This window comes from Syngnathus acus, chromosome 4 (genome assembly GCF_901709675.1).
Source record: "Syngnathus acus chromosome 4, fSynAcu1.2, whole genome shotgun sequence".
In the NCBI taxonomy this organism is placed as follows: domain Eukaryota; kingdom Metazoa; phylum Chordata; class Actinopteri; order Syngnathiformes; family Syngnathidae; genus Syngnathus; species Syngnathus acus.
In genome coordinates this window covers 5,699,733-5,727,117 of record NC_051090.1, presented here as the reverse complement: position 1 = coordinate 5,727,117, position 27,385 = coordinate 5,699,733, and the positions used below count along the sequence as shown (strand labels likewise).

Sequence of the window (27,385 nt, the reverse complement as noted above, 5' to 3'; positions counted from 1 at the left end):
TAAATCCAAAACATCTGGATTAGTACAACGAATTGCCAAACATTTGTGCTGTGAGATTTATAGAAAACTGAAAGCAGACAATGAAAATGGACATTCCAAAGCAATGCGTCCCAAGTGGAGAGAAGTCAGTCATCATTCCAGACCAAAAAAGGGATTTCATTATTCTGGGCATCAACAGGATTGACACCAAAATGATGGCAAGCACGTCAATTATGTGAAAATGTACACAGACTAGAGCTCAAAACATGTGAAAAAATGAGACAAATGGTCTTAAAACAAAATATTGTGGAATATTGAATAGTGAGAGATTTACAAAATATTCCAGAATAATCCATCCATCCAGATTTGTGCTTGAGCATTTTGGTCGTGTATATAAATCCCTGCCAGTGTTTACCTTTTCAAATGATCAATCATACAACATTCCTAGAAAATCACAATGCCCCATCACTGTTGAGCTATTTTTAGGAAACTCCCTGGTGCATGCAAGCACAACATCGGTGACTCCTGGTCTTCAAAGAAAGCGAACATACAAGTTTTCAAAAACTCCACACAGGGTTTGAACCCAGAACCTCAGAAGTGTGAGCCAAAAATGCTCCCCGCTACTCCAAGGTTATTCAAAGTTGTGAAATATTCTTGGGAATGCAGGGTAATTGGCAGGAAACAAATTACAATTTAATAACTCCAAAGGGTCATGTATGTGTTACTAACAGTCCAAACTCTAATAGTTTTAAATTCCTTGTCTCAACTTCCCATGAGAAGTTTCTGGAAATTTACCAGGGAATCGACTTAATGAAAAGAATCAAACTACTACATGGGACTGTTTGTACCATGAAAAGTGTGTTTCATCGCCATGGTAACAAAAGCATTCCGCTCTCAAAGGCACTTTTCAAAGCAGCTGTTTTTTTTTGTTATTTTAGGTGTTGCTTTCTAACCACACCCAGATTTTCACCGGCCATAATTATCAATTACCCCTTGACAGTGACGAAATCCAACACAAGAAATATAACAAAAATTCAATTTTGACCGACACTGTAAGCGCAGTCTAAATTGAGTTTATTATTATGGTTGTCATCTGCAGTGAAAAATTAGTGAGCACCCACATTACAAATGCCCACAACCAAAATAATAAAATGTATTAATTACAGTAAATGTCAGGTAAAAAATATTGATAATAACCTACTGGTTTCATTCAGAATCAAAATGGTGTCTTGTTTGTACCGAAAACATCTCTTCAATGCTACAAAGACACGCATGCATACGCAGTGTGTTTTTTTTTTTTTTTGTTATGAGTGTGTGTGGAATAAAAAATGTCTTCCTCTTGTCCAGTGACTTAATGGAATGAAGGGACTCAAAACAGTTAGCATGGAGAACAAGTCATTCGTGTAGTCGTTTTTGGTCTTGGGTGGTCGCGGGAAAACCTCAGTGCTACTTTCGGCCGTGTGGGCCAGTCATTGAATTTTTCACAGCGTCTTCCAGGGACTTTCTGGTGACCAGAAGCCGCACTACATCCTCTTTTTTCTTCGTTAGTCTTTTGCGGGCCTGGTCGTGAGTTACCATGGTCATGTCCCAGCCGTTTACCTGCAAACACAAACAAAGTTGAGTTGCTTCAAGTCATGTACAACGGTGGAGGGGGAGCGTTCACATAGCGCCCTCTAGCGGGGGTTTCAAGCACCTGCATAATTTTGTCTCCCATCTTTAGGCCGGCGGTGTCTGCTGGTCCGTTTGGTGTTATTCTGGTCACATAAATGCCCTGAAAGAAAAAAAGAGAAAAAAACTGATTGATTAATAAAGTGAGATTCTAAAGTAGAGCAAAAATCTTTCATCCATTTATTCAGCCACTATAAAAGCTTTTCAAGAGTACAGCACATTTTTAAAGTAATATTTTACCATATTACGAGTTAAACACTTAATATGGAGCCATACAATAAATAATAATTTAATGACAACAATGCAGCTCATTCTTTTCACTTTTTACAGTCACACAAGTGTACAAAGAACACTAAATGTAACTTTGAGAGCATGTGACTTACTGCTTGGAATGAAAATCTCTTTACTTCACACAACTTCTGGTGTGTGATGTTCTTCCCATGTTCTGAGACTGCTCACTTCTTATGGACAAGCCAAATAAAACGGCAAAATGCTCAGCCGACGATCGCACGGAGGCCTCTGACGTGCGGCGAAAAAGATCTTGCGTGGTGCGATGTCTCAGATCGTGGAAACTTTTCTCATATTGACTAACATGAGGCTAATAGGAAAGTAGTAGCGGTTGTCTTGACTGAGAGGTGAAGTCTTATGTCAGGCTTGAGTTTAGCCTGGGTTGTTAGCGGAAGTTATGGGGAGTCTTTGCACATATAGTAAAGACAAAAAAAAAACCATTTGATATTCACACTCACATGGACAATTTAATTTAAAGTCTTGTAGCGATTAAGCTAACATGTATACCTGTAGTCAAACCACAAGGAGGCGAACTACACTCAGATCCAAACCCAGAACTTCACTGAGACGCAGACATGATAACCACTAGTCCAACAAGATGCTTCGACAAATATTTCAAGGTAATAATAAAAGTTGTGTGCAATATGAAGCAACAGAACCTCGACTGTGTTGGGACCGTTTTACATGCAAGACAACAAAGCTTGTGTCAACTTGGCGGCCATCTTATGACATAATCTTTGTAAGTCACCTGAGGCCTTCGGGTATGTGCTCACTGCTCAGGCATGTTGGTGATCACGTCTCACCACGCTATGTTTGTTTCAACAGGTGGGACAACTCAACGATAAGCTGTTAACAACTTTAAGGAGAACATTTTCTTCCATCTGACGAGATGATAATCCTCCATCATGGTTCTTTGACACCAAGGTGCCACAGCACATGATTGTGAATTGCAGTTCCAGGCAGTTAATAATTTAATTTCCTTCACTTTAGGAACACTGAAGCGCACTTACTTTGTCGCTTTTGTCCTCTGAGAAGGGGTTCTGCCCCGGATCCTGGTCGATCCCCCCTCCGATGCTGAAACCCAGGATGAGATTTTCTCCCTGTCGCAACTTCTGGATCTCAATCCTTTGCTGTTTTGCAGAAGAACAGAATGGAAATTATGAGGTGGTTTCAAACGACAGGTGCTCAAGTATGCGACAGCACAAATGATTGATCGGGGAGGCGGGATCTCCTTTTTGGAATAGAACCAGCGTGTGTGTCAGTGGCAGTGATGGTGAAAAACAGCTGCCAGATAGATGACTGGCGTCTCTCATCAACACAAAGACTTCTTGTGTGTAAACAGACATTCCGTCAGCAGCGCAGCTGATACAATGAAAGAAGCCTGGAGTGCTGCCTGGAAGTCATTCAGTCAATGAGGTGTCGCCAGTCACTTTCAAGACCCTCAAATAATAAGTCAGCCAAAAAGAGAAACCATTGACTATTTTAGAGCAGTTGTTTTTATTAAATATATATTTCATAGGTTTTAGTTTGCTTATTTAATAAAGCATATTTTGTGCATCATTATTTTGCGCTGCATATGTTGTAAAATGTTTATGTTTGTTAACTTGGTTTACACTTAGCCATAAAATAACTTTGCATCACCATATGAGCATAATGATGGCACAGACGGGTCAATTAAAAAAATTGTAATTTAGAGGATCAATAAATAAATTTGGAGAATGGAAGGAATAGATAAATCAATGGAATTAGGAGTGCATAAAATGCTATTTATCTAGCCAGACATCAATTTGTCAGTTGTACAACGATTTCATTGGCATGGACAAGGTTCAAACGGTGTACGTGTGAAGGGAAGTGATTTTACGATCAGACATCAACGAGATAATTCCAACAGCAAGTGAAGGCATCGCACTTCAACGGAAGCTTAAAAACACGTCATCGATGGTGACGCCCATCAGTCTATCAACAACCATTTGACAAATATAAAGCTAAATTTCCACATTTTAAATGCTTCAATGAATAATTCATTTGTTATTGCATTAAATTAAATCACTATACCAACGTTTTGCGTGAGCTCCTGCCTTGATGCGTTCAAGTGCCCAACAGACATGTCACCTGCCGCTAGCTAGAGGACAATTCTGCTAAAAATGTGTCAAGAAATACGAAGTTGTTGATTCTTATATGCGTCAACTACCAGCGATGGACAATTAAATATTTACTCCTATTGAGCTCCACGAAAGAATGCGAACAATGGAGTTACGTTGAGCGTCCCACTCGCCCCACTCCCAAACTTCAACTCACCACAACAGCAGTCAGCGGCTGTCCGGGGATAAAAGACATTTTGTCGCTGGTAGGACCTTGAAAAATAGTAACTAGAACAACAACTCAAACGTAAAGTTGTATAGGGAGAAAAATAAATTCAAAGTGGGTCAACTTCCTTGATTGCTACTACATGAGTTACAACAGGGATGATCCCTTGCTGGGAAAAAAATGGGCGCGGCCTTAAAAAAAAAAAGAAAATCTAACTCGCCCGGTGCATTATGGGTAATGTAGTTGTGATAGTCTACGATTTATTTATCTAAATAAATGTATTTATTAGGACTCTAGCTTCCACTTACATGGCAAGATGTCATCTACCTTTTGTCCAGTCATCTTGGAGCTCCAGAAAAGTAGTTCTTAAATTTTGTACACCAAATAACACCTAAAAATATACTCAAGTCATCAAGTACCCTAACTGTGATCAATATTAATCTTCAGTTAATCATCAAAAACAACACAATTTTAATGGAAAACGTACATTTAATATCATTGTGGGTCAGTGTAACATGCATAAGTGTAAATTACAGTTATATTGAAGGTGGGAAAAAATCGAAATCATGTTTATTCACATCATAAACACTTTAAATAAAATGGTTCAAATGTTTAACAATGGAAAGTTCTTAAAGATTAAATGCAAATACTGTACAAAAGCAGTGATTCTTTCCCACACCACTAGAGGAAGCACACATATGATATTCATAACACACTGAGAATTGCTGGTATGGAAAATGGATGCATAGATGGATTGTGCATTCACATTAGTAGGGTTCTTGCTGAGAAACAATCCCATTGGTGCGTTTTCTCCTTCACGCTTCTTTTGCTTGGTAACCAGGAGCAAAAGGAGGAGGTGGCGAATACTCCAGCGGTAGGCTCTCGCCTTCGTCGTTGTAAGCGGAGAGCGCGACGTCGAACAACTGCTCCCAGCTCATGTCTTGCAGCTCCTCAGTCTTGAAAGATCCATTCCTCTTTGGGTTCGTCTCATCCTGGTGTTCAACGGTGGGAGCGGGGGCCTTCTCTGTGTTGGGAGGTGTGGGCGAATTCTCTGAAGGAGTCTTGAGAGGTTTGTTGTCAGTGATATATCGCTTCCTGGTCTTTGGGATGGGCTTTAGATTGGGGAGTGAAAAAGGACAAATTTAATTATTTGAAGAATAACAGAACGGCAATTTATCGTCAAATGATTCTTACCATGATTGGTTGTGTTTGGCTGAGATTAACATCGTTCTTTTGATCATCTTGATGTCCTTTTGATACTTTGAGACTCTTGCTGGACTGCACAGGATTGTTCCCGCTGTGTTTGTTCTCTGGATTTGGGATCTGGGTTAAAGCAGAGGTATAGATCAACATGCAGTATTGGCAAAAGAAAAGCTTTAGCTCGAAAAGGACAAATATCATCGAAGCCAAATAGAACATTGGAAGTCACCTGTGCACAAGAGAAAGTCAGCAATTCGTTGTGGGCCGCGATGGGGACCTTTCGGTGAAAGTCCACTAGGTGTTGCAAACTGGGGTGATCCCGTTTCTCACCCACAATGGCGCAAGTGCCGTCCTGCTTGGCTTCAATCATGAAATGTCTGAAGAAGCCCTCAGCACTGAGGTGGGGGGAAAAAAAAAACACAAAAGGGTGAGACTGAACTACAAAAACAAACTCATGCAATGAGCAATATATATATTTTTTTTTTGAACATTTTTTCTTGGGATAACTCACCGATATGAGAGCGTGTAGCCAACTCGGCTCTCGCTGATTCTGATGAGGAAGGAGCCTGGAGGCTTGGGTGTCAGAAGTTCTTCCGCAGCCCTGCACACAAAAACGAGATTTTTTAGGATTAAATTTGATCTTTGTCAGAGGTTTTAAAAACTAAACAGGGGTCCTGACCTGCCTTGTCATTGTAACATTACACGTTTTTCTCAGAAAATTTCAAGTTCTTAATTCCCACGGCATGTAGCAGTGCACATAATAGTTTGCTACGTTCAATTGATAAATTCAAAACAGGCCAAGTAGTTTTCTTTATCAGGAATTTAAAATAACAAAATATGACAAATTCTCATTTTGTTTGGAATTTCAAAATAAAAAGTATAATACTAAGCATTTTAACACTTTTTATACATGTTTTTGTCAAAAAATAAAGTTACGTTATTCAACATTTTAAATTTTGTTTCTCAATGTTTCTTAATGTATGCCAGGCTGTTGATTTGTTATTAGACTACGCAACAGCCCAATAAAAAAACTGTCGAGTCCTTCACTATTTGTTCTGTAAATTAATATTTGGATATTACTTGATGTTATGGATATTATAAGCGCTCTAATATATACCTTAATTTCTTAATTGTGTTATATTCTCAACATTCTTCATATTTCTTACTTTTAAAATGTTTTACAGTGGTAAATTATTTTTTCCTCATATCTATTCTACGAGTGACCTAGCCTTAGATGTAAGCAATCTGGCCATTCCAGTTTCTGTTTCTGTGCGGTGACATACTTCCTGCTAATTCTCCAGTAGAACCATTCTGGGACAACTCCATTTTGGATCCAAGTAGATTGGGAAGCCACAAACCAGGTATTATTCTGAGGTTGGGGCGATGGACTCAACGCGGTCATTATAGAAAAAGCTCAAACTTGATGTGTCTGTGGAGAAATCGGAGAGAAATTAACACTCTTTACTTTTAGGACATGACGACTGACAAAAATTATTTTCACAACTTAAATCCTACAGTTGTACTGTCCAGTAACACAAAATATAGCAACATACTACGCGAGAGGTATTAAAACCATAGAGACCACATTATAATTCAATTTATTTTCATTTCATGAATTACACGCAAAATTTAATTTGAGATAAATTTGAGATATTTAAACACCTGTCCTGGCATAAGAAAGCAACTTACCTTCACGGGTAAACCCTTTGTGTGGGAAATGTCAGATGAGCTGCGAGCACCTGAACAAACCTGAACAAACCTGTCCTGGGGTGGGCGGGGCACAAACGCATCATGCGGAAAAACACGGTCATATCAAGATCGTCACGGTTGTTTGACGAAGAGAAAAACAGTCCTGTCAGTTTTGTCAACAATATAGGGATAGTGTGAAAATATATGACAGGTGTCATTTTACTGTTTGTGGCCTACCAAAGATATCAAATAAAGTGTGGATTTTATGTTTCTTCTTGTTTCATAATAGCCGACACGTTTACAACCTCAATTAAATGATTCAACCCCTCTCCCCCTGTTAAATTGTATGAATTTACTTTAGCTGTCACTTCTCTTATTTTTGTCGCATTTTCTTGGTTGCACAGCTTCTAATGTGGATATTATTATTTTTTTGTTGTTCCAGTGATGAGCCATATTAGTAATCGGTCTTTTCAAAATATATATATATTATTTTTTTGTTGTTCCAGTGATGAGCCATATTAGTAATCGGTCTTTTCAAAATATATATATATATTTTCCAGTTTAAACTAGTCAACATTTGCATGCTGTTACACTTTTTTTTTTGTCCTTTTGGTGGCTTTTATGATTCTGACTTTTGTGTCCAAAAAACACGATCAAAGGTCAAAGTTTTCTGGGTGTTGTAATTTAGTCTTGTATGAGTGTGAATGAATTGTATACTTGAAAAGTGGGTGTATTTGCAGGTGCTGCTGTTGATGTGACTGATTACATGTAGTTTTGGCATGCCAGGAGAACTTGTTTTGATGCTTTATGCTGCGGCTCATGCTGACTAACACTGTTGGGCAATTTCCCTATTATTGTTGTCTCCATTGAAAGCCCAAATGCACGTGCAGGGAATGTTTTTCCCCCAGAATGGTTTTTGTTGGGAGTATTTTTAACATAGTGGCACCAGCCAAATTTGGATCAAAAAATTTAAATACCTGGTGTGAGAGATGTAACCGCACTGAAAACTAAATTGGTTTTCAAAGGACTGAAGGAACCTGTTAATCTAAAAAGACCTGTTAGGAGAGGATGGGAAGAAATGCTTCAAATTATAACCGCAGTCGAATTTGAAAGTATTAAGTGACTTATAAAACACAAAATATTTGAATATTGTACTGTCACAAAGTGTAGAATAAACAGTAGCTTAATTTGTTTTCCATAAATTTAATATATGTAAAGATTATCAAGATGTGATATCACTGATAATAAATGTATAAACTTGCACTAAGTACAAATATTCTACTGTAGCCTAATGAAACTAAATGTATTACTTGGCATATACAAACACAAGTATGTTTATCTTCAAGTTTCATTTTGTTTCAATCCATCCTCAGTGCTGCTTTGCTGTTATTTGTACTCATATGCTAACGTGCAAAAATTACTGCCATGACAATTCATGTTCTTGTTGAGAGACAAAGTGAGGTTCGGATCAAAGGCCTTGTCATTATTTTCCCATAAGAACACACCTCGGAAATGATTACGGTAGCAAACTACTCAATAATTTGGGTGGAGGCATTCATTTCAAGTGACTGTCAACCGCGGCGTAATGCGAACATGTAAAACAAAGGCGAGCATGATGCGACGGGCGCACCACGAGTTTCAAATTGCAACGGAAACACACTGAACGTTTTCAATCCCATCTTTTAATAAATCATCCAAAGTACACTTTATCTACAGAAGATATGTAGACCAATCAGATAAATGAAATTACAGTACAATCGTAGATCTTATTTACAATTTCTGAATTATGTCAGGACTTCCTCACACAATGAAATGTAAATTCAGGTTGGGGAAAGATTTTTTTGTTTTTTTACAACTGCCCAAATTGAATCTTTTTTTTTATAATCACGCAAACTTGAGATTTAAATCCACAGGTAGAGAATCAGAGAGGTCATTTTGAATCAACTATTTTCTATATTTTCACATACGATATGAATTTGGAGTGACAGCAAGACAATAAAATAGCAAATATACTCTGCACATTTCTCAAATAAAGCTCTTTTGAGGTTCGTATGCACCCGGAATGCATAGTTCAGATGGCTGTGCTAAGACATAACGAGCGTAGGACGAAATCAAATGTCCACATAGCTGGAAACATTTGAAATTCACTAACTGGGAAAAGCGCACGCGCGCCTTCACACATTGGCCATCTTCATTTTTTCCTAAAACGCATTTCAGTGCTCGGGTGTGCTTGTGCATGAATAGGTTCGCTTTCAGCTAAGACTTGCAACAAATACAGTCAACAAACGTGAAGAAACAACAGATCCAATAATGATATTTTTGTCTTTTGTACATAAGAACAGAGAAGGAGGGGAAAAGTGCATGATGAATAAGAACATAAAAGGGCACTTTGTCATTTTGGTGCTCTGTTCTGTTTTTTTTTTTGTTTTTGTTTTTTTCCGCTCCATAAATACTGCTACAGCTCAGCCCCCATCCAAGGCCCTCAAAACAGTCGTGTACGTGATTCCCCACTGGAAACTAGACACTGGAAGAAGTAGAAATGCATAAAAAAAAGATTTTAAATTGTTGCGTCTTTGTGCTGCTATAACACGGTTTCCTTTAGGGGGGGGGGGGGGGGGGGTGACTGCATACATCAGAGCGTCAGCCATCTTTGTGCCTTGAATATAAACATTGTCAGTGAGTCAAGCCCGACTGGCCTCAAATGACAACACACTGCGCACCCAAGTGTTCACAAAAAGAAAGGTCTCAGCTTGGTGGGGGTAAATATAAGGCCCAGTGTTTACGTGACGAGTAATATGTTTCATAAGGTGGTGGTGTGGGTGGGAGCTAATTGTGGAACCTTGACTTTAACGGCTAATTGAATCTAAATGTGAAGTTGTGAACAGAGACGCATTTACATGGTGCCGTCTCTGAATGTGGGGAATGAAGAATGCCCAGTCAGCTTCCAAAACAGCAAAAATCATTTCAATATAAAAAAAAAAAAAGGGGGTCAATTAGTTGGCCTGGGTGGGGATATTCAAAAAAAGCTTAAAAAATGGTGGCGGGGGTGGTGATGGGGGGTGTTATTTAAAAGTCAATAAAATCTATGGAGGTAGCACTCTGGTACAAGACATATTGGCGTCAGCACGCATGTAACAGGCCACCGTTGTTCAATTCACAGGAGTCACGGGAAGACTGGTTGCTATAAAGCCACGCTGGGTGGTGAAGACAGCCGAGCGAAAAAAAAGGAAGACGCGTTACGAGTACGTTTGAAAGGAGAGATCCGGCTCTGTCCAGTTCTGTCCAGCGGAGGGGAAGGACAAAAGTTAAGGCGATCGATGGTGGATGCCGACGGAGGTTCACAGCAGCGAGCAGCGGAAGAAGTTGCTCTTCTTGGGCTGCTCTGTGATCTTCACTCCTTGGTTGCTGCCTTGGGGGTTGTTGCCCTCCTGAAAAACATCACCAACAAGGAAGGCTCAGCAAATTGTCGGATTCTAATTATTAATGCTATGATGAGGATGATGTCTGCTCACCAGCTTCTTGTCCATTTTTGCTTTGATATCTCGGGCGAGGGATAAGAAGGCCTGCACATGAATGTTGAGATGTTATTCAAAGCACCGGGCTGGGGTTAACGTTAGCAATTGTGAAGCGTGAACGTACGTTCTCCACGTTGATGTTGGCCTTTGCGCTGGTCTCCATGAACTTGATGCCGTATTCCAAAGCCAGCTACAAAGAAATACAGGAAGACCAAATCTGATCTAATGAGACTTTTTGACACATATCTTCAAATTTGCTGGAAATTCAACTATTCATAGTTTTTGTGCTCAGGTCAAGCAATAAAAGTATATTATTATTTTAATAATTTATTGAGAGGCACCTGCATGCATCTTTGTCATCAATATAACACAAACCTTCTCTCCCTTTTCTTTCGACACCTGTCGCTTGTCATTTACGTCACATTTGTTGCCGAGGACCATCCTCTCGACGTCTGCAGAGGCATGCTGGTGACACAAGTGAATTTTGTATTAAAAAGAAAATACACAGACACGCATATGGGAGTCTTCAGTTGATGAAAGAGTTCATGTTGCATGTAAATAATGTGGGATATAAAAATTAATGTTCCTAACATTTACCTCCTCTATGTTTCGTATCCAGTTCTTAATGTTGTCAAAGGACTTCTCGTTGGTGATGTCGTATACTAGCATGATGCCCTGCAGCATTCATACAAGATCAAATGTAAGTAAACAACAAAGACATTCGGTACAAATGGAGGAAAATTAAGAGTAGTTTTCAGCAGCACCTAAAAAAAAAACGGTTAAAAAAAATGCGCATCAATACGTGTTACGATGAGGTCATCGATGACTTTCTACATATCAGTGTCGACTTGAATTAAACTAAATGATGAGCATCCTACCATGGCTCCTCTGTAATAGGCTGTTGTGATGGTCCTGAATCTCTCCTGGCCTGCTGTATCCCTGCATGGGAACAATTACAAGAAATTCATTCCTTCACTGTTGGCATTACCTATCAAAAATTAAATTATTACAGATTATACATTTTGATAACAGAGAAAGACATGCATTATCAGTGGCTATGTTAATACATGAGCAATGAAAAGTTAAAGCGTAACACACCACCAAAGAATGAAATGAAATGACACTCCGGATGCTGAATGGCTGAGCTTGCACTCTCAGCATGTGATTGACAGTGTGTGACAGATCTTACCATATCTGTAGCTTGATCTTCTTCCCGTCTAGTTCTATTGTTCTGATCTTGAAGTCAATACCTAAAAAATGTACAGTTTGATCACGAAGAGGTCAGATAAGTGTAAATATAGCGAATTCTATGGATGGTTTACGTAGAACTTCCGCTCTGTATGGTTTCGCACTCAGATGGTAGGGAGAAAAATGATACAGCTATCTGAGCTAGCTGTTAGCTTTAGCCATTTAGCCATTCGGCAGGAAATTGTTTTGTGGAAAATACTTAATGTCACGTTGGTTGGAGAGAGCAATGCGCAAACGTTACTTTAAAGGAGCTTTTTAAGTTCGAGTTCACGTTGAGGGGAAGAAAAAGTCCCTTGAGCGAGCTGCTTCCTGGCTTCAAAAAGTTAGCAGCAAATTAGCATTGACGGGATGGGCAGCTCCTCGGACCACATTGTCGGCCACATTCACAGTTGGACACGTACTCACCTATGGTGGAGATGAACGTCGAGTTGAAGGCGTCCTCTGAGAACCTAAACAGCACGCACGTCTTCCCCACCCCGGAGTCGCCGATTAAAAGTAGTTTGAACAAGTAGTCGTAAGTCTTCGCCATGTTATTAACTAGAGCTTCACCGCTGCGGATATCCCGCCTGTTTTGACGTCATCGGGTGTTTGCAGCCTGCCTATTGGTCCGATCAACTGTCTGTTATTGGTGCCCTCGTGGCTCCGGAAATCCGGGTTGGGTGTGTTGGTTTTACGTCAACGCTTGCCCCAAATTGCAGAGGTGGGAAGTAACAAAGTACAAATATGATTTTAGGCATCTCACTACGTTTAAAAATGGATTTGCATACTTTTTACTCTTCATGTTGTCAATATAGCCTCGTTACTTTATCTCAAGTGCTGCAGAATAAAGTACAAATACTTAGTTACTTTAATTTTAGCTTACATTACTTTTTTTTTTTTTACTTTTACTCCCAGCATTTTCAACCACACACTTTTCACTCTTTGTCAAAATAGACTCGTTTATTATTAGTTTTACAGTGTTGGGGAGTAACCAAGTAATTTTTTTGTCTGTACTCAAGTAGAATTTTCAAGTATCAGTACTTTACTTGAATATTAGGTTTTGGGTGGCTTTTTACTTTTCCATCATATCTGCTATTTCTTTCAACCTCTGCAAATTTTGACACGACTGAATGACTGAATAAATAAATAAACAGGAAATATTAATGATCAAGCAAGATATTTTGAGAAGCAAGATATTCCCCATACATGGGCTTATTTAAGAGAATTGCTTATTGACTAGAAGAATGATTTTTGGTGTAAATGTTGCCTACAAACCACTGTGGCTCATGTAATAAACGACAAAAGCACTGTAAGGTAAAGATGAAGTTTCATGGACCAGTTCAACCGGCTGTGTCCTCTGTGAGATGCCAAGTCCGCCTGCTCCACCAGCTCTGGTAGTACTACTCAAATCTGAACGTTCACACAAACCAACGGCAAAATCTGTCCAGGGACACACACTTCGTTAGACTCGGACATAGTTTTAATAATTAAATTTGTATTTTTTTTTGGAAGTAGAGAAGAAATTGTGTGATTTAAGCAAAATGGGCGTAAGTAAGATTTTTTCATTATTAATGTATTACTGTATAGCTATTTTAATATTTACTTAGTAGAAACAATAAAATTAAATAAATATTCGATTTGCTCGGGCATGCCCGAGAACCTGCATTCAATAATAGTCAAACTTCAGTGATGGGAAATTTGTGTTAGTATCGAATAAGAGCTAAATCATAAACCTAAATCTTCTGTTTTGCATGTTACTTATAAACCGAGGGTGTGTTCAGACAGTTTGGGGCACATTCTTGTCTTGATTCCATTTGGCTAATTAACACAATGGCACGAAACTGTTTGTGTACTTTAATGTGTGTCGTTTTGTCTTCTCTCGCTTTCTTTTTTTTCAAAAAAATGCTTTTACTCTATCCTCTAAATTGGTTAGGGATGCAAACTATTGGGAAAAACTATATAAAAATCAGTCAACTAAGTAGAATACATTATAATGCAGCAAAAACAGATTAGATTGACCCCCCCTCCAAAAAAAGAGAAGATGAAGAATTTCTGGAAGTGTATTCAACGTGTGTTATGCATTTCAGAGACGTAGAATTGAGGACATGATGTACCCTAGCATTGCTGAGGAGAAGGCCAGACACAAGAAGAAACGTCTGGTGCAGTCCCCTAATAGCTATTTCTTGGATGTCAAATGCATGGGTAAGGCACACGTATGAAGATTGTATGATTTCACAATCGATGGGTAGGCAGGCACCCCAGAAACCAATCTAAAACAAAAAAAAATCCCCTAAGATATCCATTTGAAATACCAGGTTGCTACAGGATCACTACCATCTACAGTCATGCCCAGACAGTGGTGCCTTGTGCTAGCTGCTCGATAATCCTCTGCAGGCCCAGCGGAGGCAAATGCAGGCTAACTACGGGTGAGAACTGTTAAATTTTCATTTTCTGCTTCTAAGAGATTCACGCGAGGTGTAACAAACACAGAGAATGTCTCTTGCTCATCCAGGATGTGCCTTCAGAAGGAAATATTACTGAGCGGAAATGTGGCAGCACACACCCTGACTGGCAAGATCACCGACAAATAGGAGTGTGTCAACGGCTACGGATGCATTGGTCGGACAAATTAGATAATCGCAAATCAATTAAATCGACAAAAGCAAAGTCAAAAAACAGTTGACGTTCTGTAAAACATTTATTAGGTGACATGGAGGGAATTTGGTCAATTAAGTACTTCAAAATGTATTCAATAATAATTGGCTGCATTTTTAAATGACCCTTGCATGAGATGACATTAAAAAAACCATTTATTGTGCATGTTGTGAGTTTTCTTTGGTCTTGAAAGTTCCCCTGGCATCAACAAGTGATAAAAAAAAAAAAAAAAATGAGGCAGAGCTAAACCTAACATTATTCTTTTATATACAATAAAGAACCGCGAGTGATCTGATTTGATAATGTTTCCAGTAGTTTGGGGTTACACTTGCATTTGTAATCATAATATTGGCAACATTATTGCAATTTTAACTCATAGGTAATATAGGTAATACTTTTGAATTAATTTTATTGTACCAGACAGACCTAAAGAAAAAAAAAAGCCCATTATGACACGCGTTTGACTGACAATAGCTGGATTTCACCACAGGATGGCGCTTATGAGTCATGCCGCCATTGAGAGGAGTTAAAAAAAAAAAAAAAAAAAAGACTCATCTGCTTCTTCCACAACTGGGAAGTGTGGCTGGATGAAAAAGAAAAAAAAAAACAATTCCAAAGTAAACAATTTTTGTTTAAAGTGGTCAAAATAAATTGTTGGGAAGCAATTTGTGCAGTTTAAGTGGAACTGTGTGTTTAACTTCTCGTCTTAAGAACAAAATGGCATCTTATAAAAATATAAAAAGAACATCAAGGGACATTAAGTGAATCCCTCTTATTCAAGGAATGCTGCGGGATGGAGTTGAACATTTGTGAAATGTTACATCTCATACATGTGTGTGTGTGTGTTTGTGCTTATAAGCTGTTTAGTTCCTGCAGGGTCTGATCCAGGACTTGATGCATGTCCAGATTCTCCTCTTTGGCATGTGACAGTTTTTCTGCAAAGAGAAGTCGACACAATTAACCCTCGACTATTGTGAAATAAAACTAGGCATTCGAGCATGATTATTATTAATTTTGCTTCTCTCACAACAAACTTGTGTCCCCACAGACACTATTTTGGTTAAGTTGTGCAACATGCAGACAATCCCAACCACAATGATGTGCTTATCATGCAACCAGCAGATGGCTTGCTAGGGGAATAAAAAATACGGTTAAGGAAGGTGTCGGTACTCGGTATCGGTAAATGCTCAATTGTAAGTACTCGCACTCTTTCTGGGAAAAAAATGGTAAAACAAAAAAAATCAGGTCAAAGGGGAACACAAAGTCTCACCTTGGGCATGTAGTCTTTGTCAAAAAATAAATTATGTCACCGGTGCTGTTTTACGCGACTACTTGAGCATGAATGATGGCAAAAACACGAGCGGCTGCTATGTAGGAAAGAGAAAGCTTTTAATTGGCATTTGATAAGAAGGACAGAAGGCACGTTGGAAAGATGAATTTGGGCAAAGGAAAAGAGCCAAAAGCGCATCTACAGAGACGTCATGTCATTGAGGGCATGGTCCAGCTCCTCACTAATGGCCTTGTACTTCAGCTTCTGAGCGTAGAGCTCGTCTGGAGGTCGGCAAGTACAGGCGGGTGTTGAGGAGAGCGGAGCCGAAAAGCGGAGCGAGAGGCAGGCAGGCAGGCAGGCAGGCAGAGGGAGGAAGGAAGGACAAGAGGGGGAAAAGAAACAAAAGAGGTCAGCAAGAAAATGAATGAATGAATGCTTGTCCTTCTCGCCGCAAAAAAAAGCACTAGCAACATTTTGACAACACAGCTGCTCAATTCCAACAGAGCCAACAAAATGAAGAAAAGCCGCCACAAGACACCCACATATTGGGAACGAACCAATCAGATTGAGAGCATACATTTTATATTAATACAGTAGTGGTCAACGAACCAATCAGAACGAGGGCAAATATACAGAGTAGTGGTCATTTCTTTTTATTTTGTTTTTTTTTTCCTTTTCATTGTGGCCATTTATTTGCAATGTTCATCTGATTTTATTTTAGTTTTAGGATGTTCTTTTTATGTTTTTTTATTTTATTTTCAGAGCATGTTTGTATTGTATTGTCTATTTTTGCACACATACCTTCCAGGTCATCGATGGACTTTTCCAGTTTGGCCACTGTCCTCTCTGCAAACTCTGCACGAGTTTCAGCCTGATGGGAACACAGACAAGCTACGATTACTTCCTTATGGCTCCCTGGGTTTGAACATTTCTTTTCAAGGTTGTTTAAGAGAAAAATGAAACTGGAAACAAATGATCATGGACGACCACTGGATGCTATATGTATGTATGAAAACTAATGTGAAAGAATATGTGGCCAAATAGAACAAGAAACGCACCTCCTTCAGTTTGTCAGTAAGAATTTTGATCTCCTCCTCGTACTTGTCCTCCTTTTCTGAGTACTATTGACAAACACAACACACACAGTATTAGCCAACACGGTAGCTAGTTTTCTTTCCGCTGTTGATGATCGCACATAAATCCAAAAGGAAATATTTGAATTCTCATCTGACTTGTTCACCTTCTCTGACTGGGCTTCTAAAGACTTCAGGTTGTTGGTCACATTTTTCAGCTCCTCCTCCAGGTCAGCAGCTTTACTGTGGAAAGATATTCTTTTCAATTAAAATCCTGATTATTACATTCCAGCTTCATCGGGGTCGTGGATTAAGGTAAACATTTAAATGATTTTTTTTTGCCCTGAATGCACATCATGAAAATTTAAGGGCGTTACCATTCTGAGAGCTCGGCCCTCTCCTCGGCCCGCTCCAGATCTAACTCCAGGATGACCAGCTTGCGAGCCACCTGAAGAAAGAATTACGGGATTTTAAAATTGGATGAGTCAGTCTCGTTTTGTAAAAGTCTCCGACTCGTTATCTCACCTCTTCATATTTGCGGTCGGCCTCCTCAGCGATGTGCTTTGCCTCCTTCAGCTGCATCTCCTGAATCTCCATCTTCTCCTCGTCCTTCATCGCTCGGGTTTCGATCACCTTCATTCCTCTAAGAACCAAAGATAACATTAAGTCAAATATTTAAAAAAAAAAAAACTCTTCTGAAATGCTTGAATTATTCCCAATAATTTGAATGTTGACATTGTAAACCTTATTCATAATGAGCTAGCTGCTAGCATTAACTGGTTAGCTTACGGACCTGCTTAGAGGTTTAGCATTCTACTCATGGTTTAATATCTAAAAATGTATGTATTTACTTGCTTGTACATATATGCTAACAAACTAGCAATGATAATAACTGTATTGCAAGAGGAAGTATGACATCATGGTATCAATGCCAGGATATCATGCAATGCTCTCTCAGGAGTTTGTTCAGTGGTTTGCAATTGCACATGGGTAATAGGAAACGCAAAAGGGACCGCCACAACTGCATGTGTCACTCGAGAGAAAGCGGCTAACCTCTCGCTCTCATCTGCAGCCTTCTCGGCCTCCTCCAGTTTCTGCAGCGCTGTGGCCAGCCTTTCTTGGGCCCGGTCCAACTCCTCCTCCACCAGCTGGATGCGACGGTTCAGAGCTGCGACATCGCCCTCTGCCTGAAAGACCGCAGGAAAGGGGGGAAGATACATTTAGTCATTCATTCATTCGACTTTAACTCATCCAAGATGGTGCACCCTTCCCCCCCACTAAATTGAACAGGAAGCGAAGGAGATGGCACCAACAGGGAAGGTTGAGAATCTTGACGGCTTGATAGAGACCAGGAAAAAAAAAGGACCTACATGTCATATCTAATTGATGTCCCCTCATTTGCGCTTCAGGAGGGAAAAGACAATAAACAGACAACGATATAGGAATGTCTTCTGAGTGGGTTGCATACTTGAGACACGTGAACGACTCGATTCTACTCAAAAAGATCAAAGTACGGTAGTCAGTGTTTCTATTTGCACATAGAAATTGCCACTTAGTGAAACCTCAAGCACTAAAAATGTACTCTTGACTCTGGAAAGAGAGCAGCTGGCAGTTTCTTAGACAAACACCATTCTGTGTTCAGGGCAGAAGTTAGTAGGTCAGTAACTCATTAAGCTCGTCATGCTGTTCAGAAGTCAGATTCTGTGAGCTAAAGTGCTGAGTGGTGGGCCAGCTCACGAAAAACATTTTGAGGCCATAAATACATAAAGAAAAGGAATTAAGACGAAGCCTTAAAAAAAAAGCAGTCTATTTTTTTAAAGTTGAAAAATGTTGTTTGATTAGCGGACAATGTGGTCTCGCTAAAAATCGTTGACCTCACTACCCAATAAATGCTGACTTGTGTTCAGCACACACAAAAACAGCTGGAACATAAACTCAGTCTCCAAGAAAAAGTATTCAAATTGGTACGTCCACATAAGGAAGTACATGACGAAAACCACCAGGTCCTACTTTGATAGAAATGAAACCCAAAGTCTGGGCCACTTTGGTAGCTAATATGCACTGCTACATTTAGGAGTGGCCGTCACTGGGTCGCTTGGCTATTTCAGGAAATGAAGCCATGGTTTCCTTTTGAAAGCAACGCAATTTATTCATGTTGTTTAAATCATCTAGAAACTTTTTCCACCTCGCAATTTCTCTCGCTTACTTTCACTATTTTCCAGAGTCTGACTCGGCTGCGACTGACATCAGGCAGGAAATGTCTGACGAATCAAAGCCGACGTGTGTTAAAACAGTTAGCAGCTGATAAGAGGAGAAAACCTGAACCCGCCGCCACCAGATGAATGAAAAGCTCAACGCCGTCAAATCTACTTTGAGCAGGCCGACATTTGTCGGCAGCACATCTGGCTCGAGAGAACAGAAATTGGGTGGAACCTGAAATAACAGAAGTGACCTACTACTTCCTGAATTGTATGCAACGACGAACAGTTGGCGTTACAAACAAACAGGCTTTTCATGAGCTTTCGGTCAACTAGACTAGACGACACTTCCAGACATCCACACTCCAAACAAACACTCATTCAAACAAGCGCTACCTTCCCTCAAACACCGACATAATTGCTAGCTAGCCAACTAGCTAGAACGGTGTCAGTTGTCACGCGGCGCGCTAACACAAAGCCAAACTCCACAAATTGGTACAAAACGAGTCAAGTCTTCTAAACTACCGTAATTTTCGGACTATAAGTCGCACCGGAGTATAAGTCGCACCAGCCATAAAATGCCCAAAAAAGTGAAAAAAACCCATATATATGTATATAAATCGCTCCTGAGTATAAGTCGCCCCCCCCACCCAAACTATGAAAAAAAAAACCGCGACTTATAGTCCGAAAATTACGGTATATATTTTCTTCACTTTACACTTTTATTATTTGACCTAAAAAGATACACGGAAATTAAGTATTGAAGGGACTTTTACGGAGAAAATGAAGGATAAGTCAGGGATGAATCTAATTACGAGCTAGTTCCAGGGCAGTGGGCTAATGAGCGACACAACGCCGCTGTGCTTCAGTGGAAGTTATTCCTGACGAGAATACTCCCTACCCAATACGAGAATATAGGTGAGTGCAGTGGAACCTTGAAAGCCAAAACTAGCAGGGAGTTGCTTTCCTACTAGTCAGCTCCTACTAGAAGATTTATTGCATTTCATACCGCAACATTTGTTGTTTGTTTGGTCTTCTTTTTTCCTACATCTGTATTATTTGTCTTAGTAACTCAAGTAATTGGGACAGCTAAACATCTTAAATCTTGAGAGTAAATCTGGCTTTTGCTGGCAAGGATTGTACAGATCATTTCAGCTAAATCACACAGTCTTGGTGGACATAATCACATCATTATCTCGCCGCCGCAAAGCCACCGACGTGGGAGTGTTCTCCCCGCTGACGACACACAACCGATATGCGTTATATTTGGAAAGTTGAGCTAGTCCCTAGGATGAATTCCAAAGAAAACACAGAAACCAGGAAGTCATTCTTTCCACAGAATTTCGAGTGTGAGAGAAGCAGAAGCCAGCGACGGCAGACTTGATGACAACTTGAATTTTTATATGCCAAGTCGTGAGGAAAGTTAAGCTGATGATGGAAAAGAGCGGCATTCTTCAACCCACTTCTGCATATTCTTGGGCGTAAATGATTGATAGTGACAAGAATAACTGGAATTGTTTCAATATTGAGCAAGAGTCCAATGGGATTGTTGTACTCGCCATTTTGTAATTCTATCCACTCGACATTCTTCAAAATGTGAACCCTTATATTTTGGGCTTTTCATCATGAATGGTTGGCAGAAGTGTTGCTTCTGTTAAGTCTGTGGTTTTATTTTGGCTACACTTCTACTTCCTGTTTTCTTTGTTCCCTATCCTGTCGAATCTTCAGTCACCGGTGTCGTGAATTTAGATTCATCTGTACTAAATTAGCTGTCGACTGGCTAGCTACTACTTGCCTGTTTGTTAGCTCAAACACATTCATTCAATTAAACTAGAAGGAAAATATTGCAAATCAAAATTTGAACAAACTGGGAGTCTACCATGGGTAGAGGAGCTGCCAAGAGTTGAAAAGGGAAGATGAATGTGTGGAATAAAACTTGATGTTTCCAGTAGCGCCATTTCTTTTTCTTGAACGAACCAGACAGAAAGAGTTGAGCTTTGAATGAATAGCTGTTTTTTTTGGTCCACTGAACCCGCAATGAATTGCACACACTTCATCTTCCTGTGAGACTGAGCCCACAGTGACAGGAAGTGCAGCCCAGATTTGGCAGGCGACATCCTGGGCAGGGTAGCCAAGGTTTTTTCAAGCATGCATGCTTTATGGTAAACAAAATGCGGCTTAGGGGGGGAAAAAAAGGAAGTCTGGTTTGGATCTATAAATAAACGTACAGCGTATAGAAGTTAAAACACAACCAGATCAAACTGCAATCCTGCACGTTAACGCTTTCAAAGTGCCTGAAACAACAGAAAGTAAAAATAACAAAGAGCCAGTACATTTTGCGGCCTCTGTGTCTTGTGTCCACGCTGCGAAACAATGATTCCCTACAAGAACACTCAGCATCGTTTCTCTTTTTGATCTCTCTGTGCGCCAATGAAAACACTTTTGCGCCAAGGAATAACTCCAGGTCGTCCTAATTATTCACATATGGGAGCGCGGCACTCAACCACACAGCAGGATCCTCCATTCAACTTTAGAAGCATGCAGGAGGACAATATTTTGACCACAAATTCCATTTCATTGTTTAATTTTATTGCGATGAGAACTGAATGATAGCCATTGATGAGTATCTTTTCATCAAATCATCTATCATATCTTTATCACCCCTCCCGGTCGGTCGCTGTGTCATTAAGCCGGCCGAACACTACAACGTGCCATAAATGCGACCAAACTGCATTACCCACGTGTGCTTGCTAAGCGTTTCCATTCTCCTGACTTTTCGACTGTGAACTTATAAAAGCCCTGATGTGAATCATGTCTAGAGGCAGGCAGGTGACACATATATAAAAAAAAAAAAAAAAAAAGGAGGATGGGTTACTTGATTGAGCAAGCGTTTGTGGGACTAGTCATGACAAAGTAAGATCATATCAAGAGATGATTTTTCAACTATCCATATAAGTCCATGTCTCTCCAATTAAGGGACATTAAGGGTCTATTTTAAAACCACTGCAATAGTCCTCCATTCATTTTCTATAGCGCATATGCTAATCAGAGTTCATGTTAGCCTATCCCAGCTGACTTTAGGAGAGAGATATCCAATAGATTTAAATACTGGATCGATGGACTCCAATGCAAATAACAGTCAACTTTGGTCTAAAACATTGTGATGTTTGGCTGATAGCTTAAGAGTGGCTGACAGGAAAAAACAAAAACAAACAAAAAAAATCTGGTCCTGCAAATTTTATTGTGAAACGCCTAGTTTTGTCAACTGCAAGACGTAATGGCCTGATCAAATCTTGCTCCTTGGTATGGGCAAGTATTCAAATGTCAAAACAGAACACATGTATTTTGAATGTGCAAAATGCAATGTAAACTGTTTTTTTTAATGCAGATGTTGTTCAGTAATATATTAAGTTTCATTTTCTTTACAAAATGTTGATTATAAGTATAGATGTCAAACCTTTGGAGGTTTCGGCCTGAGCATCAAGCTGCATCGCGCATGCGTATAGCCTAGCAGGAATCTACCCCCCCCCCCTCCCAAAAGGGACCAACGCCTTGCATTGTGGCACAACCACAGCCGGCAACCAATCAATGGCACGGCTTTATTATCGGCTTTATTATTCTGCTACCGCCGAATAAAGAAACTACACCAATAGCCGAACTATCACGTATTCTCTATAACTTCCACTGCTAAAATTAACCACCCTTAATGCGACATAAGCTTGCGGGAAAAGGACAAGAACTTGATTGTCTCACTTTCTCCCGGAGCTCTCGTTCGCTGTCCAGTTCCCTCTGCAGCACCTGAGCCCGGTCTTCGGCGTCGTCCGCCTGCTGCTGCAAACTCTGGATCTTCCTTTTAACAGCATCCAAAGAGTTCAAACCTGCCATTGTCGACTGATTTATGACTTAAACTTTACGCTACACGTGGACGGAAGGGGAAAACGATGCCCCCAAAAAGGAGCTATAAAGCGCCCGTACGGGTCTTGTTTGAAAACAAATGAAAAAAAAATAACTAAACGAGGACAAACGTAACTCCAATTTTTGAATGAACAAAAAAGCAAAACAAAACCCAAAAATAAGGTCCGTCCAAATCGCGACAACGGGGATGTTCAACACAAAAATGAGAGATGAAACCAGAAAGTAGGAATGCTCAAGGGGTCCGCAGAATGTTTTCTTTGGGTGCCGGGGAATGAATGAAAGCTGGAAGTAGTGGGGGAAAGGTAAGCGGTCCAGGGGAATGTGGCAGTTTTTTGCTCCGGACACTTGGAGGGATAAAGGAAGGCTGAGTGGAGGAGAGAGTCGCACTGTGGAGGCCAGAGGAGGAGAGACGTGATTGGATGGTGAAGTCACAGGGAGGCGGGGCTTGCGTTTGAGTATGAGTAAAAAAAAGTTGATCCATGTGACTGATCACTTCGAGATGGCTTGGAAAGAAATACCCGGATGTAGAGTATGGATCATCATAGTACTACAAGCCAGCAAGCTTACATTCGGTGGCTTAATAAAAAGTCTCTGTGACTTTATGACTATAGTATTTAGTGACTTTTCAATATTTAGCAAAAGATGCTCAGGTTTGCACTGTACATTAAAAGGCAAACACATAGCTTGTCAAGCATGAGAACCCTTGGACTCATCTGCTACTTTGTCTGATTTCTAACGGAAATGCTGGAAGGGTAGATTTCAATGGAGACAGGAGCGTTGGCTTTTTTGTTTGCCTTAGCTGCATTCCTGACATTCCAGAGAAGCCCCCCCCCCCCCCCCCCAACCACAGTGCCCCGAAGAAGTAATTGTTTTCACCGCTGCTATCATTAGCTGATCTGTGTCTACGTGGTGCCACTGCGTCTTCCCTTTCTGTCTCTCTCGAGCTGTAGTGCTACAGATCTTGGGATCAGAAGCTTCTGTGGAATGCATGGCTGCTTGACTTACCAGTCAACTGCAATGACTCACGTGTGATCAAAACAATATCAATCACTTATGCACTTGAGTGGCACTCAAATCTCAACACTAAATTCAACACCTCATGCGTTGACGCCCTCGTTTATTATTATGGTTGTAGTTTGCAGAAGTGTGCAACTGCAAACTAAATACTGAGAACTGTTTTCTTCTGCCAGTATGCAAGATGAAACCACAACAATAAAAATAAATTCCAATCAAAATTGAGCTTTCTGATCTTTGTAAATTTATTAGATATAACGCATTAAGACGGCCCTCTTTGTAGGGTAAGCCATAAGTGCCCGTGGGATTTAGTGACAGGACATTTGAAAGACTACAAATGGCTTTTGATCACTCTCGAAAACACAACTGGAGCTGATAGCTCTTAGAAGTATTCTCTGACTTTATTTAACCAGAGTGGGAGCTTAATCCGGTGTGACTCACTGACACACTTCCCTTTCCTTTGTGTGTCCTGGTACCTTGCATTTCCCCGGGATATCCTCAAACTGCGACTACTTTCTTCATTCTGTTTACTCGGTAGTCTTACAAAAATGGCCGCCTGCTGGTGATGGGCCGTTTTATATTATAACGAAATGTGCTTGTATTAGTCACCTTTATCACTTACTTTGTACTGCTGCCAATAATCTGAATTTCTGGTGTGATTTAGCCAAAGGAGAAGAAAAAATAAATAGATGGATAGTATGAATGTACCCGTTTCAACTTTCACTGACTTTTGGGTGGAAGAGCATAAAGGAGAATGTTGAAAAGTGAACTATGACCCGTTGATGTGGTTTGTGTGTGCATGCGTGTCTTGGTAGAAGCGAGCGCTCATCTTTCAGGAGCGGCTGCACAGGAATGCGCAGAGTGCCTGAAGAGGTCCAAAGCGTTCCCGTTGGATCAAAGTGAAGCCACAGCTGGCTCTCACTTCTACATAGCCCAGCTGTGGGATCGCAGGCTCCGTAGTGCTCAATACGGCTTTGCCGTGAGCCCAGTTTGGGATTCAGCAAGTTATTAAGATGAAGGGAAAGTGAGTCGAGTTGAGTGATGTGAAAGTTATTTGACTCCTGCTTTGAGAGTGACTCAGTGTGTGTGTATGTGCTTGCTCACGTCGGCAGCTTTCTTCTCAGACAGTTCCAGTTTTTCCTGAGCATCCTTCAGGCCCTCGGAGAACTTGTCCAGTTCATCCTCTGTCTGCTTCATCTTCTTCTGGAGGTCGAGCAGCTCTTCTTCTAGCTGTAGATGAAAACAGAAAATTTCAGACGGAACAGTGACTCAATTTTCCTCCTCATTTGGGTCTCGGGTGATGTACAATATTTGTAAAATCGATTTTTTTTCCCATTAAGTTTAATTACAATTTATGCTCACTCACTGATTGGATGTTTCATTCTTTCATGGGGAGTTAAGTAGCATCCCTTTCACATTGACCTTTGACCTTATCTATTGAACAAAATTGGCATCATTTGAAGTTTGACAATGAAGTAATAGATGCACTTATACCAACTAGATATTGGTATACATTTAAATAGCTTGCTGTTGACTCCCCCCCCCCCCCACACACACACATACACACTATGATTAGAGTTACACCGATAGTTCCCAATCAGTGTCCCCACTTCAGTGTCCAAAATTAGTGCCGTTATCGGTGAGCAGGTACACTTTACAGTCAGCCGAGTGCGTGGTAAATATCTCGCTGCTAATGAAGTGAGTTGGATTGTCCACCTGTCAAATGAGCTCTCTTACGGTCCTCATCTGTTTTGTGTTCCTATTGGTTATTTTCTAGCGAGTACAACTACAACAGAAAAAAAAACCCCTCTGTGAGTTGTCTTTGTTTTTCTTGACTTCAGCAAGTGTTGCTCTTTGCAGTTCGAGCAATGCCAAGATATGCAATAGAGTAAATGAACACCGGGGAATGTAAATTTGTGAGCAAAAGTGCTTCCAGAAGGTCTCCGCTGAGTTTTGTGTGTTTTTGCATCAACAATGAGATTATAGGAATATTTCCATTGCAGAATATTTGCGTTTCTTCCAAAGTATTTTATAGCACATCAAAGCGCCATTCTAACAGTGTTAACATTATTTATTCTGTTTTTCCTGCTTGAAACAGAAAATTTGGTGTGGTTTACCTCTCTTTTTTAAAACTTTTTCTTTGTGACTTTTCAGCAATATGTACAAAATGTTTGGACACAAAAAATGATCCATATTGGATTCCTTACTTCTTGGCCGTCCCAATAAAAGTGTCCAATGTGTCCCACCTGTTTACATTTGTCCTCAGCCGCCTTCTTGTCCGTCTCTGCCTGTTCCGCCCTGTCGATGGCATTCTCCTTATCCAGTTTAAGCATCTGCATCTTCTTCTTGATGGCCTCCATGACGGCTGCTTGCTCGGATCCGGCCCGGTGAGACGACTTCTTATGTCCTGTTTCGAGAGAGGTCGGAGCTCGAGCGGAGGAGATGTTTGGCTCTATATGGGGAGTGATGTAAATTGCAGCAGAACCTGCCCACAGGTCCTCCAATCCTCTTCCTCTCATCCATCTCCATCCCCTCCTCTCCACTCGACACTCCATCGCATCTCCCCCGACTATCGCTCTCCCACACTTCACCCTATCAGAGCACTCAACCGACAGCGTTCCATTAAGGAGTGGTCTCCTCGTCCAGTTTGGTCTTCACCCGTGCATGATGACCTTATTTGGGGTGGTGTGCTTGCATGAAGAAACTGTGCAGGAGAGAGAGCAATCTGTTTGTGATCCTCATTGAACAAGGAAGTAGCATGCTAGCAATATTTGCTAAGGAGTTTGGTGGTCCAATAAAAACTCCTGCCATATTAAAATTGCAAATGCCCGCGTAGCTAACGTTGCGGCTGATGAGTGTCAAACTCTAAGTGTGTCACATTCCTTCAAGTTCCACCCTGGAAACACCACTTGGATGTTATTTGCCGCAACGGAATCCTAACTTTGACGAAGCGTCACCTTGGTCAGAATTACACTGTAAAACATCAGCGTGCAGTTTTATGAGAAGAAAAGTAGTTAAATGCCGAGAGCCCTGGAGAGTCAGTCGACAGCCTGTTGATGCGTGGAGCAGCTGTCGGCCATGCTGATGTGGAGGAACAACCACAGCGGCGGTGTCACTCGGCACGTGGAGCGCAAGAGACGAAGCAGACTTGAGGAGAAGGAAAATTGCTGCAGCTGCAAAGCCTTTAAAGAGTGAGTAGGGGCTTTGCGGTTGGCAAGAGTCAGCCATTGATTTAATTCCATATTTTCTTGTCGAACTCGGGTTACATACGTATTAATGAAACGGAAAATAGTGAATGCATTTTGAAGAGCTGGGCGTGTCATTAAGCAAATATTGAAGGATCCTATCGATTTAGATGAAAGAATCATCGCTTGGATATCGATCCGA

General features: G+C 40.5%; 5 protein-coding genes across 8 annotated transcripts; 1 reads left to right on the top strand and 4 right to left on the bottom strand.

The window, feature by feature from the left end:
- Positions 1-42: 42 nt before the first annotated feature.
- tax1bp3 (Tax1 (human T-cell leukemia virus type I) binding protein 3) lies at positions 43-4,455 on the bottom strand. The gene is made up of 4 exons (XM_037250764.1): positions 4,234-4,455; positions 2,946-3,065; positions 1,673-1,750; positions 43-1,578 (listed from the first exon to the last, which is right to left on the bottom strand). Exons 1-4 carry the CDS (start codon positions 4,270-4,272, stop codon positions 1,426-1,428), a joined length of 390 nt encoding a protein of 129 aa, XP_037106659.1. The 5' UTR covers positions 4,273-4,455; the 3' UTR covers positions 43-1,425.
- Positions 4,456-4,711: 256 nt separating this feature from the next.
- On the bottom strand, positions 4,712-7,283 carry hsh2d (hematopoietic SH2 domain containing). Its single transcript, XM_037250745.1, has 6 exons — positions 7,132-7,283; positions 6,726-6,871; positions 5,954-6,043; positions 5,672-5,837; positions 5,437-5,565; positions 4,712-5,354 (listed from the first exon to the last, which is right to left on the bottom strand). Exons 2-6 carry the CDS (start codon positions 6,842-6,844, stop codon positions 5,058-5,060), a joined length of 801 nt encoding a protein of 266 aa, XP_037106640.1. The 5' UTR covers positions 6,845-6,871; positions 7,132-7,283; the 3' UTR covers positions 4,712-5,057.
- Positions 7,284-8,796: 1,513 nt separating this feature from the next.
- On the bottom strand, positions 8,797-12,478 carry LOC119122354 (ras-related protein Rab-8A). The gene is made up of 8 exons (XM_037250747.1): positions 12,300-12,478; positions 11,836-11,896; positions 11,525-11,585; positions 11,244-11,321; positions 11,022-11,111; positions 10,771-10,836; positions 10,644-10,694; positions 8,797-10,559 (listed from the first exon to the last, which is right to left on the bottom strand). The coding sequence occupies exons 1-8, from the start codon at positions 12,421-12,423 to the stop codon at positions 10,470-10,472; spliced, it is 621 nt and encodes a 206-aa protein (XP_037106642.1). The 5' UTR covers positions 12,424-12,478; the 3' UTR covers positions 8,797-10,469.
- A 707-nt stretch (positions 12,479-13,185) lies between these two features.
- On the top strand, positions 13,186-14,694 carry LOC119122363 (40S ribosomal protein S27-like). Its single transcript, XM_037250768.1, has 4 exons — positions 13,186-13,420; positions 13,961-14,075; positions 14,189-14,299; positions 14,386-14,694. The coding sequence occupies exons 1-4, from the start codon at positions 13,415-13,417 to the stop codon at positions 14,412-14,414; spliced, it is 261 nt and encodes an 86-aa protein (XP_037106663.1). The 5' UTR covers positions 13,186-13,414; the 3' UTR covers positions 14,415-14,694.
- Positions 14,559-26,519, bottom strand: tpm4a (tropomyosin 4a). 4 transcript variants are annotated; one of them, XM_037250733.1, is made up of 9 exons: positions 26,245-26,508; positions 25,103-25,228; positions 17,925-18,058; positions 17,397-17,514; positions 17,249-17,319; positions 17,039-17,114; positions 16,857-16,919; positions 16,600-16,669; positions 14,559-15,463 (listed from the first exon to the last, which is right to left on the bottom strand). In XM_037250733.1, exons 1-9 carry the CDS (start codon positions 26,356-26,358, stop codon positions 15,381-15,383), a joined length of 855 nt encoding a protein of 284 aa, XP_037106628.1. In that variant the 5' UTR covers positions 26,359-26,508; the 3' UTR covers positions 14,559-15,380. The 4 variants fall into 4 exon arrangements, with proteins under 4 accessions (XP_037106628.1, XP_037106630.1, XP_037106629.1 ...); XM_037250734.1 differs by lacking the exon at positions 14,559-15,463 and adding an exon at positions 15,897-16,079 and having other exon boundaries at positions 26,245-26,519; XM_037250735.1 differs by lacking the exons at positions 25,103-25,228; positions 26,245-26,508 and adding an exon at positions 22,823-23,363.
- Between the last annotated feature and the right edge of the window lie 866 nt (positions 26,520-27,385).